This window comes from Paramormyrops kingsleyae, chromosome 25, assembly GCF_048594095.1.
Source record: "Paramormyrops kingsleyae isolate MSU_618 chromosome 25, PKINGS_0.4, whole genome shotgun sequence".
Classification (NCBI taxonomy): domain Eukaryota; kingdom Metazoa; phylum Chordata; class Actinopteri; order Osteoglossiformes; family Mormyridae; genus Paramormyrops; species Paramormyrops kingsleyae.
In genome coordinates this window covers 20877263-20888684 of record NC_132821.1, presented here as the reverse complement: position 1 = coordinate 20888684, position 11422 = coordinate 20877263, and the positions used below count along the sequence as shown (strand labels likewise).

Below are 11422 nucleotides of genomic sequence, written 5' to 3'. Positions count from 1 at the left end.
CCGCATGAAGAGCTTTTTCTACCGGGTACCGCAAGATAGACGGGAGGATCTATGGGTGAAGATGTTATTAAAGCGAACCCAAACTGTCTTCCGAAATATCTTGTTTTTTCAAACAAGGGAAATAGAAGTTATGCTTTTTCCATTTAATACGTTTACATTAACAATAATTTAAAATAAAATGGTGCAGGGTATACTGTGTAGTGAAATTCTTTTTAAAAAATACATTAAGTCAGGTTAAAAGTCCTTATTCTTTTCTGTAAGCATAAGTTTGAGAAGATTTAAACCAAACACACACTTTGCATCCACGGAATAAAATCCAAATACAGGAAGACATACTCTACAAATGATAAAAGACAAGAAGATTCCACTGGAAAGTGTGGTGTTCTGCTACATTGGTTCTGGACACTGTTGACAAGGTGGTCCGTGACTCAGGGCAGCAGCATGCAATCTGTCAGTGCTGGTCTGTACTGTGTGCTCACTACAGCAATCTGCAGTATCAGACCTATGGTATTCATCAGTACCTTAAGTTATGAAAATTCAGTCTTAACCATCCATCCATCCAGAGGTATTCATTGCATGCTCCTGACCTCTCTCCATTCATTCAACTCAGGCCACATAACAGGTCACACAATATTCTTGTTGGTTTGTTTTACATTTAATGGCACCCAATTTAAAACAAGTTCAGCCCTAATAAATTAGTCAATCAGACCGTGTCTGTGGCCAGGATAATTGGCTGAAAGATGGACAGACAATCGGGAAACAAGGATCCCAGCTGCACATCATTTATACAAGTAGGCTGCATGTCAAAGACAAATGCATTTACATTTTGATTCAAAGATTCAGAAATTCTAAATCAGCTGGTAATTCAAATGTGAGGTTTACTTACGTTGCAGAAATCACATAGAGGTCAACTGTATGGACCAGCTAACATGAGCATCTTCTTAAATAAGAAATCACACCTATCTCTGCTGTGCGTTCACAAACATTCCCAGACACAAGAAATACAGAAGCAGCCATGTATGACACAATTGGATTTTATTTCTCAAATTATAGATTGCAAAACCACACAAATATCTCAGAACTTTGATTTCAAGGCTAAGGTTTTACCAACAATTGAAAAAAATAGGATACAAAGAAACAGGCATGGTGACAACTGGCCAGACTGATCATATAGAAAATAAGATTATAATACATATCTTCCTGAGACCCAGCCATTAATTTATGTCCTCTGCAGAGAAGACTGTTTTTGCTCATCTATCATATTCTCCTGGCCACTCTATGAAATCCTGTTGTTCCTTAAAGAGGATATGTAGGGGTTTAAGATGACATCACTTTTGTGAGGGTGTGACCTCGCCAACTGCCTCTACCTGTTAAATCAAAATGATTTTTAATAAAAACATTGCCCCCCCCCCCCCCCCCGGAACTCAGGACGCAGGCTTCCTGCTAATGTTTTTATGGCTGATATTGAACTAAGCCTCGTCTAAAAACTGCATTTGGATTTTTGACACAAGTTACCTTTCTGTGTGAACATACCAATGGTAATGAGACTGCCAATTACAAGTGCTCTCCACATGTAATGAAGCTTTAAAGTTTCTGCCCCATATGAACACTCATGTGTTTCTTAATATGACTCGACTGCGTAAAGCGCTTTCCACAATGTACACAGTTAAAGGGTCTCTCTCCAGTGTGGACCCGCTGGTGCATTTTCAGCTGATGCTGGTGAGAGAAGCGCTTATCACACTGCGTACAGCTGTAGGGTTTTTCCCCGGTGTGCACTCGCTGGTGTCTTTTCAGATGGGCAGAATGAGTGAATCGTTTCCCACACTGTGCACAAACAAAAGGCTTCTCTCCTGTGCGACTTCTCCGAACTTCAGTCTCTTTCGAAACACAGAAGCTGTTTCGAAAAAAGGTAGTAAAAAATGGTTCATCTCTTGTGTCCTCTCTGGAGTGAGATTCAGTGCTTTCAGAGATGGTAAAACCTCTCTGATTCGACACAAATTCAGGTGTGTCTGTGGCACATTTTGCTCCTGCTTCACTCTCTCTTTCTTGTAGGGCATCTGCTCTGGACATGATACTTTGGGACTGAAGCGCAGTGTTTTTGTCTTCTACTTGTCTGCAACCTGTGTGCACTGTTCCTGGCGCGTCTTCCTCGTCCCAAGCAGAACATATGCCTACCTCCGTCTTTACTGCTGTTGAGTGAATCAGTACAACCTCTGGCTTCCATGCATCAGGTTCTAAAGTGGGCAAAGAGCTTATAGCAGTTTGCTGAAGATTTCCAATGTCCTGCGAGAGGCTGTCAGAGTTTACCTCCGGTGCATATAAGTAAGATGGATTATCTGTCTCCATGTCATCAATCACCTGTGTAAAGTAAGTTCTCCGCCGGCCATCTCTTTCATACATTTCATACTGGGAGCCAAAAGTGTTCAGAATATGTGCCTTCTGCACAGATTCGCTGCGTTGAAAGTTTGGGTTTTTATTTCCTTTCTCTGTTTGGTTGTTAAGGGCTGCCTGAAGTCCGCTGGGCTCCCAAACACTGCGTTTAATCCTGGGATCCACATCCAGCACTGCGGAGTCACCCACAGCAAGGACAGCTGCATAATCAGCTCCTTCAGAGAAGATCACCAACATCATTGGGAATAAGACATCACCATGCATCCTCTGCAGAATTATTAGGCTAGTGTGTATTTTTTTTTGTATCTTCTCGTCTGACCAATAATTTCAGTCCAGATTAATCTCCAGTTAAGAATGCACTGCTTAAAAAATACAGCATGTACAAAATTTCATCTGAACCTTCTGTTTGGAGTAAAACGGGAAACTGTAGATACTTCCCTGTGTATAATTATTAAGAAAATTATTATTACTCTTAAAATGGGTCAAAAAAGTACCTTACAGACAGTTGGGGAAAACAACAAAACAGTGAAGTGCTAGTAATAGTCTAGCAATTGCCTAATAATGCAAGAAATAGTGTTAGTAATTGCCTTATAATTCTGCGCACAGTGTATTTCAATATTAGGACAGTCATCCAGAGAAATCCAGTAAAAAATAATTAACATCTTCAAGGAACACTGGTCTGGTCTGGAGGAACTCCCCAACATGCTGGAATATTTGGGCAAGTGGATTGAAATGTCTTCCTTGCAACAAGTATACCATTTCAGACTTAATGTCTAATATCAAACAATATTCCTTAGAAAACACAAAGCCAATTGATAACATCTTCCCTGGAGCTTTCATCCTCTCCACTCACCCTCCTCAGTCATCTTCATTCTTCTTGGTGATCTGTTCCACACTTCCTTCTCAAGCCTTTCCTTTTTGACATGTGTTGATTCGGGTTCCGTTTTCTCCTTGTCTCCCGACTGTAACAGAAGAATGGGGTGAACAGATTTGCATATGGCCCATATTTTCAACAGTCAAGGGCACAGGATCATCAGGGAAAAACTGCCATCTGATGTTTGAAAGTCATGTTCTGGAAATATCACACTAACACTACAATGCTAATCAAGCCGAGTCGGCTTTAATAGGTAGAACTCAAACAGTTCCAAGTAACTCAAATGATCTAATAATCATCGCTAACTACAATATGTATTTGTAAAATTAGACATTTCATTTCAGTTAAACTCTTTCAACCCAAAACAAAATATGTTTAATTACATAAAATTATGAATCCGTTTTAGAAATAACCACGAACATTTCAACAGGACAGATTAAAGAAACATTTTATTTTTTTATGTAGATACATTGAGCCATTTGTTTTGCAGCTGCCCACATTGAAAGAAACCCAATGTGCTTACATATTTTACAGATATGATTTTGCTGAAGTCTCTTCAAGAGTATATTATCTAATTTAAGGATGCAACAAATTATTTACATACAGTAAACATGATTCAAAAGCATGAACATAGGCCAAGTGTGTGTTTTGTATATCTGTAAGAGAAATACAGAAGAAAATGTAAATTATTATTTAAAATTTACCTGATGGGTATTTCCTTCCTGAAGAAAAATAAAACTTAATACAGGGGTGACACATGTTTTTCATACAGCAGATTTGGGGAATCGGCGCCTGTGAACTACTGCAGTCAGATAAACACTGTACCTGAATGTCGAGTTACACCCGACATGCTCATGATAAACACCACCTGTCATCTTATCCTTTTAGCGCTTCTCAAGAAAAACACACAAGTCACGCTCAGCTGGAAGAAATACATCCCCACAAAGTTCATTCGGTGCAGACTTCAGCACAACAATGCAACCTGAAGTATTTTACAGCTTTACAGCTCGACACACTTTCAACTGCCACCATTCTTCTACCATGTAGAACTGAGGATTAAAACCTAATTTTTAATAAATAATTACAACTTGTCCCTTACAGGCAATTCAGCCAGCTGCACCAAATATCTACTATATATACACACTACACTAAAAATCAAATGTAAAATAAAATCAACAATTGTTTTACAACAATACATACTGAATTTTAAAGGAAAGACAGAAAGGGAATAAGGCAGTATGAGGCAAATGGTCCCCGGTGCTTTGTCGCTATTTCAGAGGGATTTCCAGATCGCGCTTTAAGGCAGTCCTGTTACTCAGTGGATATGGTGAGCACTTCCTGGGGCTACATCGCCTCTGATGCCTTTTGAGATTACTTGGGTGAGAGAAACTCCTGCCACACATCACACAGCAGAAAGGCCGCTCCCCAGTATGAACGTTCTGGTGAACTTTAAGGTCCCTTGAAGACATGAAACTCTTCCCACACTGCACACATGGAAACTGTCTCTTGCCCGTGTGAATGCTTTGGTGCATTTTAAGGTTACATGACTGGGAGAACTGCTTGCCACAGTGTACGCAGCTAAATGGCTTCTCACCGGTGTGGCCTCTTTGGTGTTCTTCAAACTTCTTTAGACGAGAGAAACTCATCCCACAAAATCTGCAAATAAACCCTCTCTCAGCTGTACCGAGACTGTGCTGGCTCTCAGGGGTGTCTGACATCAAGAATGCTGCATATTCACTCCTGTCTGGCTCGTCACATTCAGAAATTGTGTTCTCTACCGTCTGATTATGTGCTGGGTACATACTGGCCACAATTTCTGGCTGAATTCCTTCTTGCTCCCCATCTTCTCTATAAAATTGAGGTTGTGTGTGAGCTTTCCCAAGTGTAGCCTCCTTGTTCCATGCTGACTGCATATCGCCCTCAAGTTTAATTGTTAAAGAATCAACAATTATGTCTGGCTTCACATCAGTAGCACCTAGAGAGGACAGGCTGCTGGCACCACTGGTCTCTGCAGGAGGAAGAGTCTGTGTCGACAGGCCCTCCGAGTCCATGTCTGCAGCATAAGAGCTGTCGCCGGGCTCCGGGCCAGAGCTCCCGGGGGTGAAGCAGCTCCCCAGATGCCCGGCTCTCTGACACACCGTGAACTCGCAGGCCAGGCCGCTCACACCCTCCGCCCTGCACTCAGTTCCTGTAAGCAGGGGCCTCTGCTTTACACTCTCCTTCTCAGGCTCTGCCTTCAGGACAGTCTCCAATCCACTGACCTCCCAAGCACCGTGACTGCTCCTGTGCTCATCGGCAAGCTCCTCTGTGCTTTTACCGGGCGAAGTCTCTTCGTCCAAAGCGGCTGCCTTCTCATTACCATCAGCAATGGACTGCACAGCTTCTGTATGAAGGGTATATCAAATTAGTTTGTGAGCAATGATACTGCATAGTTAGACATTTTACTTAGACTCTACTGAGAATTCAGTCAATAAGAAACAACCCACCAGCAGAATTGGAAAGAACTGAACCTGTCACCATGTGACAGACGGTAATCAGAAGAGTACCTGAAAACTCTATTCACTCACTTTCCTGTGGAGGCCGCTGTCTCCCCTCTTTACGCGGCTCCTTCCTAATAAGAGATGCTTCCAGAACTGTCTCATTGCTTTCTGCTTTCTGCTGAGAAATTAGTAGTTAGTCTCAGCACTGCACAACGATGCATTGACATGCATTTCTTTAGTTGACATTTGTATAAATCTGAACAGCAAAACCACATCAGTTATCGCTGGCAGCGCTGAAACATGCAGTGAGTAAAATGGCTGCTGCCGCTGAAGATTAACTGCTTTCGCTTTCATGAATACTGTGATCGTACAAAATGTCTAACGAAACCATGTCCAGATTTACGGAAATCAAATGCTGCGGATCAAACAAGTATTAAGTCGAAGTCTAATTTCCACCAGCAGTAGCACGGACAGGCGTACTAACTTTACACAGATAATAATAACGGGGGGAAAAAACTGACGTGTGCCAAAAAATAAATCCTATTTTAGGACGAACGTCCATGTCTAAGAGTAAGATTCGGTTTTCTAGCCCGTATGAAAGCAGACGCTTTAGCGGAGATGGAAGGGCTCTAACATTGTCGCCTGGGCTGGACGGGACTCTCCCTCTCTCCGAGCATCCCTTCGACATCTTCATCTCCATCACCCGTAATTTCCTCCTCAGCTGCTCGTTCTCCTTTTGGCTTTGCGACATTTCCCAGCGCAGCAGCGCGTATCCATCGTCCACCAGCTTGCAGATCTCCGCCACGGCCGCGTTAGCCAACACCTCCATGATGGAGGCCAGCTGCGAGTGAAAACCCACTATATCCGACATTTTTCACCTTCTTTTTGTCTCGGTTTATCAGTGTATTTTAAATGATGCTGTTTTCACCATGTCCGCCCATACATTGGTTTTCTAATAAGATGAGCGCCGATAGTTACATTCGGCCCAAATGTAGCAATCACCAGAAAAGTGGCGCGGGGCCGCGCGGTTGCACGTGCACGCGCACGTTGCGGTGCTCGTGTTCAGCGGCGCGACGTATCAGTGGCTGTGCTCCATAGCTTAATCAGGAATTTTCACGTTCGCTGAAAAATCTCCAATAAATCAACATGATAGCACACATTTTATAAAAATAGTACGTAATTTTGAAACACTTAAACTGATTGAAAGAAATATTCCTTAACATGGCATGTGAATTCATTTAGTCTTCTACCGTTTATCACAAGGTTCTGTTCAACTTGAATGACGTACAATAGCGATATTATATTGTCCGCATATTATCCCCATTTTCCAGAGTAGTTTATTCTGCACTGCTTACTCCAAAATCCTTCGTACATTACCTTGACCGCTGCTCACGAAAAATATGCGCCCTTTGTAAAATACATTCCAAATTCTCATTACAAATCCACGTGAAAAATGAAGAAACATATCTTAACAACACATTTTAAATTTAGTTACCAAATAGTGCCATTATTACATTGATTGAATTGATTAAAACTAATTAGCTGCAAATAAAGCTGTATGTGATAACATGTTCAATAACATCTCAAAAACACAGGGAGACTGCAAAGGGGACTTCTTGTCAGGTGGACTTTGAAGACTTTAAATCAGAAAACCTCTGTCCACACTGTGTGCATTTAAAAAGCTTTTCTGCTTTTCTGCTGTGTGAATACTTTGATGCCTCTTAAGGCTACATGACTGTGTGAATTTCTTCCCACACTGAGGGCAACCAAAAGGCTTTTCCCCAGTGTGGACCCTCTGGTGTCTTTTAAGATTGCCTGATCGAGTGCAACACTTCCCACAATATTTACACATGAACAGCTTATTCTTTGCTCCAACTTTTGCACAAGACTTCACAGTCTCTGGTACAGTGAAATGTTTATAACTGGTTAAAATTCCATTCATCTCTGGGACATAGGATGATAAGGCAGGTGTCACCTGAGGACCTGTGCTGGGTACACTACCTGTCTGAAGGTCTGCTTCCCTGTTTTCGCTGTACTGCTTGTGCTGCATGTGAACCGTCTCTTTGTTCCATGTCGAGTGCATCACATACTCAAGAGATACAGAGTTCATTGGAACGGCATCAGGTTTTGTGCTCAGTGACCCTATGGAGGACAGAACGGGCTGAAATTCCGACGGGACTGAGGAGATCTGTGCAGCTGTAGCATCCAAGCATAGCCGGCCCTCTGCTTCCATTTCGTCAGTCACTGGACTGGGCATCTTGTGCATCAAATGAGCCAAGCAATGAGGACCCAGTGCGTCTTCCCTATGCTCAAATCCTTGGCATCGGAGCTCCTTCTCCGGTTCTGACTTGAGGACCACCTCCATCTCCGAGGCAGTGGTCTCTGGAATGATTTGCCCACCCTGCTGCCACTCAGTGATGCTCTCTGTCCCCTGTGTGGGCGTATTCTCCCCTCTGAAGTTTTCCATCAACTGGCTCCCAAGTACCTCTCCGACCACTAGAGATACAGGGAAAACATGCTATACACTGCAATTCACTGGTCTTACTTGCTAACGCTTTACTTGAGGTGGCACAACTAATGTAGTACTATTATGTATCAATTAACCACAAACTAAGTCTTAGTTACATACTGAACTCTTGTCCATTCATCATTAATGAGTTGTAATGCATTTTATTAGAATTTTGAATTAGATGATCAGTGATCATTGTTGACACACCACAGTACACAGTGCACAACAACGAAATGTGTCCTCTGCATTTAACCCATATGTGACATCGTGACATAGCAGGGGGCAACTAATTCAGCACCCGGGGAGCAGTGCTTGGGAGCAGTAACTTGCTCAGTATACCTCAGTGGTACCTTGCTGGTCAGGGATTCAAACCAGCAATCTTTCAATTACAAGTGCGCTTCCCTAACCATTCGGCCTTCTCAAGCAGTACTACTGGAAGAACTACTCAATGAATAAGTAATGAATGACACATGAAATACTGCTGATCTCATGTTTGTTCATCATTAATAAATCATGACATCTTTTATCCCAAGCAGATTCTATATTTGTTACTATATCTGTTAATTCTGTAAACTTTTGTGAACTACTGAAGGGAATCCTAAAGGAACTACTGTAGGAACTAGTCATGAATAACAAAACTGATCTTATGTTTGTTCATCAATAATGAATATTACTTTCAAGGAAGTAGACAGTGTAAATCTTTTAAAACTGATAGATTCCTGCAGAAAGAAAGGATCAGAAAGGATGCTGTGTTTATCATGTTTTCCTATGGCAAATTCCTCAAAGACACTGTGGACACAGACTCTACATGCTATGCTGTAATTGCACTTTTACTTACTCTGCTGGCTAGTATTCTGCAGGTCATCCTGCCCACTGCTATCTAAGACTTCCTCAAGTTTCTCCTCTTTGATAGGCAGGCATTCAGACTTTGTTTGCTTCACATCAGCATGCTGCAACAGTACAACGAAGACTGGCATCACTTACTACACAAGTCCACGTGTCTATAAAATTCTATGTAATTAAGGCAAAGACAAGTTCCCGACGCATTTGCACTGCAATAACACATCTTATTCTATTCTATATACAGAAACATCTTACATAGCTTAAGCTAAATAATTGTTGCAAATATTTTATACAACAGCTTGTGTGCGACTATTGCAGGCGCTGGCTAACCTTGTCCCCCCTTACAGCAGCTCGTGTCGATGCGGCCAGTGGAGGCGGCGCAGGTGTCCCTTCATCTCCACGCGCAGCTAATGTCAGATGAGGCACGTAGTGCATCGCTATACTGGGAGAACCACGTTCTGGGAAAAAAAAGAGAATCACAGAGATAGTCGTCCATCATTAGCATATGCTGCAAACATGAAAGCGATTATTAGGCGGTGAATATCTACAAAAAATACAACAGTACTATTTTATATTATCAGAAGATGCGGTTTCAAGTTTTATTGCCATGTGTTATTGTCACGGAGAAGCAGAGTGAAAATCTTATACCACAGCTGCAGATGAGTGCACAGGTGTATGGTTGGAACATATGCTGCACAATGAGACAGAACAGCGCAAGCTAAGAATCATGAACAATAAATAAGCAAGAAATACGTGATGCGATGCGTGAAGCCATACGCCATGACAACAGCCTCCAGCTAACCAAATATCACTTATGAACAATATGTACTACGGAGAGAATCGTACCTGTTAACCCCCGAACTTTACCAAAAACCTTGACTTCACTAGTACTGTTATTAAGAGCGTCCCCTAGCCTCACAGATGCCCTTTCCGCACGATTCTTCGCACCCATCTGCTCCATCATCATTATTTTCATTTTCAGATCATCGTTCTCTTTTTGCCTTTGTGAGATTTCCAAGCACAAAACCGAATAGCCATCATCTACAAGTTTGCATATTTCTGCTACAGCCGAGTTTGCTAATTCTTCCATGATGAGGGCAAGCTTTTCCTGAAAAGCTGTACGATTGGACGTCATAATTGGCTGCACAAAAGACTAATTTAGTGTCTTTTGAAGGTTACGCTTTGTTTATTAGCTAGGATGAATTAATAACGGAAATCGTTAAAGCTAAGAGTAATACATGATAACGATATCCTACAAACTAGGACAAAGTAGTGACGGAAATTAGTAATGCCGATACCGATATCCTACAGACATGAGGGGAACAAAAAAACTGCGAGCCCGCTCGTCACTTCCTGGGGAACTACAATAACAACACATCAACTTCCGGTCCGACAAAGCGACGTAGTCTGACCTCTGCTGTTTACTAGCTATGCTGTTATAAAAGGCTTATACCTGACTGTGTATTCCGGAGCATGGACATTTAAAAATTGTTTTTTTCTCTCTCTCTCTTCAATTTACCAGAAATGCATGTTGCCAAAGCAACATGCATTTCTGAGAAACAGGCCCAGCCAGTTTCAGGAGCAATTAGGGGTTAAAGGCCTCGCTCAGGGGCCCAATCATGAATCACTCTGCTAACCCTGGGATTTGAACTATCAACCTTCCATCACAGACACTATATCCTAGCAAGCTGAGCCACACACTGCTATCAAACAGTGCTAAAAATGTTACTTATTCAATGGGTTCATTTAAAGTGTTATCTGTATTGTTTTTCATAATTATAAATAAATGCTAGAAGTTTGAGGGGTAGCTGTCGTAATGGAAATATGATTGTCTGGACTTTATTTTGGAAATACCCAATTTACTGTTTTGTCATAAATCAATGTTTAAAAATTGCTGCACAAGAAGAGATGTCAGCAGAATTTCATTGTACTGCAGTGTAATGATAATAAAGCTGTCATCTCTTATCCTATTCAAAATTGTATGGCTATAATGGTATACTTCAAAGGCACGTCGATTCATCTGGATTATAACTTGTGTTTTGCTTTATATTATAATGTATTTGCAAGTAGTCACAAAACATATATGTAGCAAAACATTGTCAATTATGAAAAAAAACCTAGTTTCCTGCAAATGTATTCAAACTCTTATCTAGTGCTATACATCAAAATCTTGTTTTCTGTTTTATCCAGAAATCTTGGGTTAAATTAATGCACCCAATATAGTTAAAATAACAAGAATTAGAATGTAAGTATCTATTTATCCAAATTGGTATGTGCACCATATGGCCAAAAGTATGTGGACACCAGTGTCAGGGTCCATTCATG

The 11422-nt window shown here is 41.5% G+C and overlaps 1 protein-coding gene across 13 annotated transcripts; it reads right to left on the bottom strand.

Annotated features, from left to right (window-relative positions):
• Positions 1 to 1018: 1018 nt before the first annotated feature.
• On the bottom strand, positions 1019 to 10423 carry LOC111861061 (uncharacterized). 13 transcript variants are annotated; one of them, XR_011985677.1, is made up of 7 exons: positions 9944 to 10423; positions 9428 to 9555; positions 9093 to 9204; positions 7747 to 8241; positions 5833 to 5920; positions 5527 to 5648; positions 3698 to 3921 (listed from the first exon to the last, which is right to left on the bottom strand). XR_011985677.1 is itself a non-coding variant. In XM_072707318.1 (5 exons), the coding sequence occupies exons 1-5, from the start codon at positions 6614 to 6616 to the stop codon at positions 1318 to 1320; spliced, it is 609 nt and encodes a 202-aa protein (XP_072563419.1). In that variant the 5' UTR covers positions 6617 to 6811; the 3' UTR covers positions 1019 to 1317. The 13 variants fall into 13 exon arrangements, 10 of the variants coding, with proteins under 10 accessions (XP_072563419.1, XP_023701130.1, XP_023701132.1 ...); XR_011985676.1 differs by having other exon boundaries at positions 3698 to 5648; XM_072707318.1 differs by lacking the exons at positions 3698 to 3921; positions 7747 to 8241; positions 9093 to 9204; positions 9428 to 9555; positions 9944 to 10423 and adding exons at positions 1019 to 1367; positions 3245 to 3353; positions 6380 to 6811 and having other exon boundaries at positions 5833 to 5923.
• Positions 10424 to 11422: the final 999 nt, after the last annotated feature.

Coding starts and splice junctions, on each gene's coding strand:
- LOC111861061 (XM_023845362.2), bottom strand. CDS start 6,616: ATGTCGGATATAGTGGGTTTTCACTCGCAGCTGGCCTCCATCATGGAG. Junction 5,924..6,379: donor CGTCCAGCCCAGGCGACAAT/GTTAGAGCCCTT, acceptor CTAATTTCTCAG/CAGAAAGCAGAAAGCAATGA. Junction 3,354..5,526: donor GCAGTCACGGTGCTTGGGAG/GTCAGTGGATTG, acceptor CTTCTGTTACAG/TCGGGAGACAAGGAGAAAAC.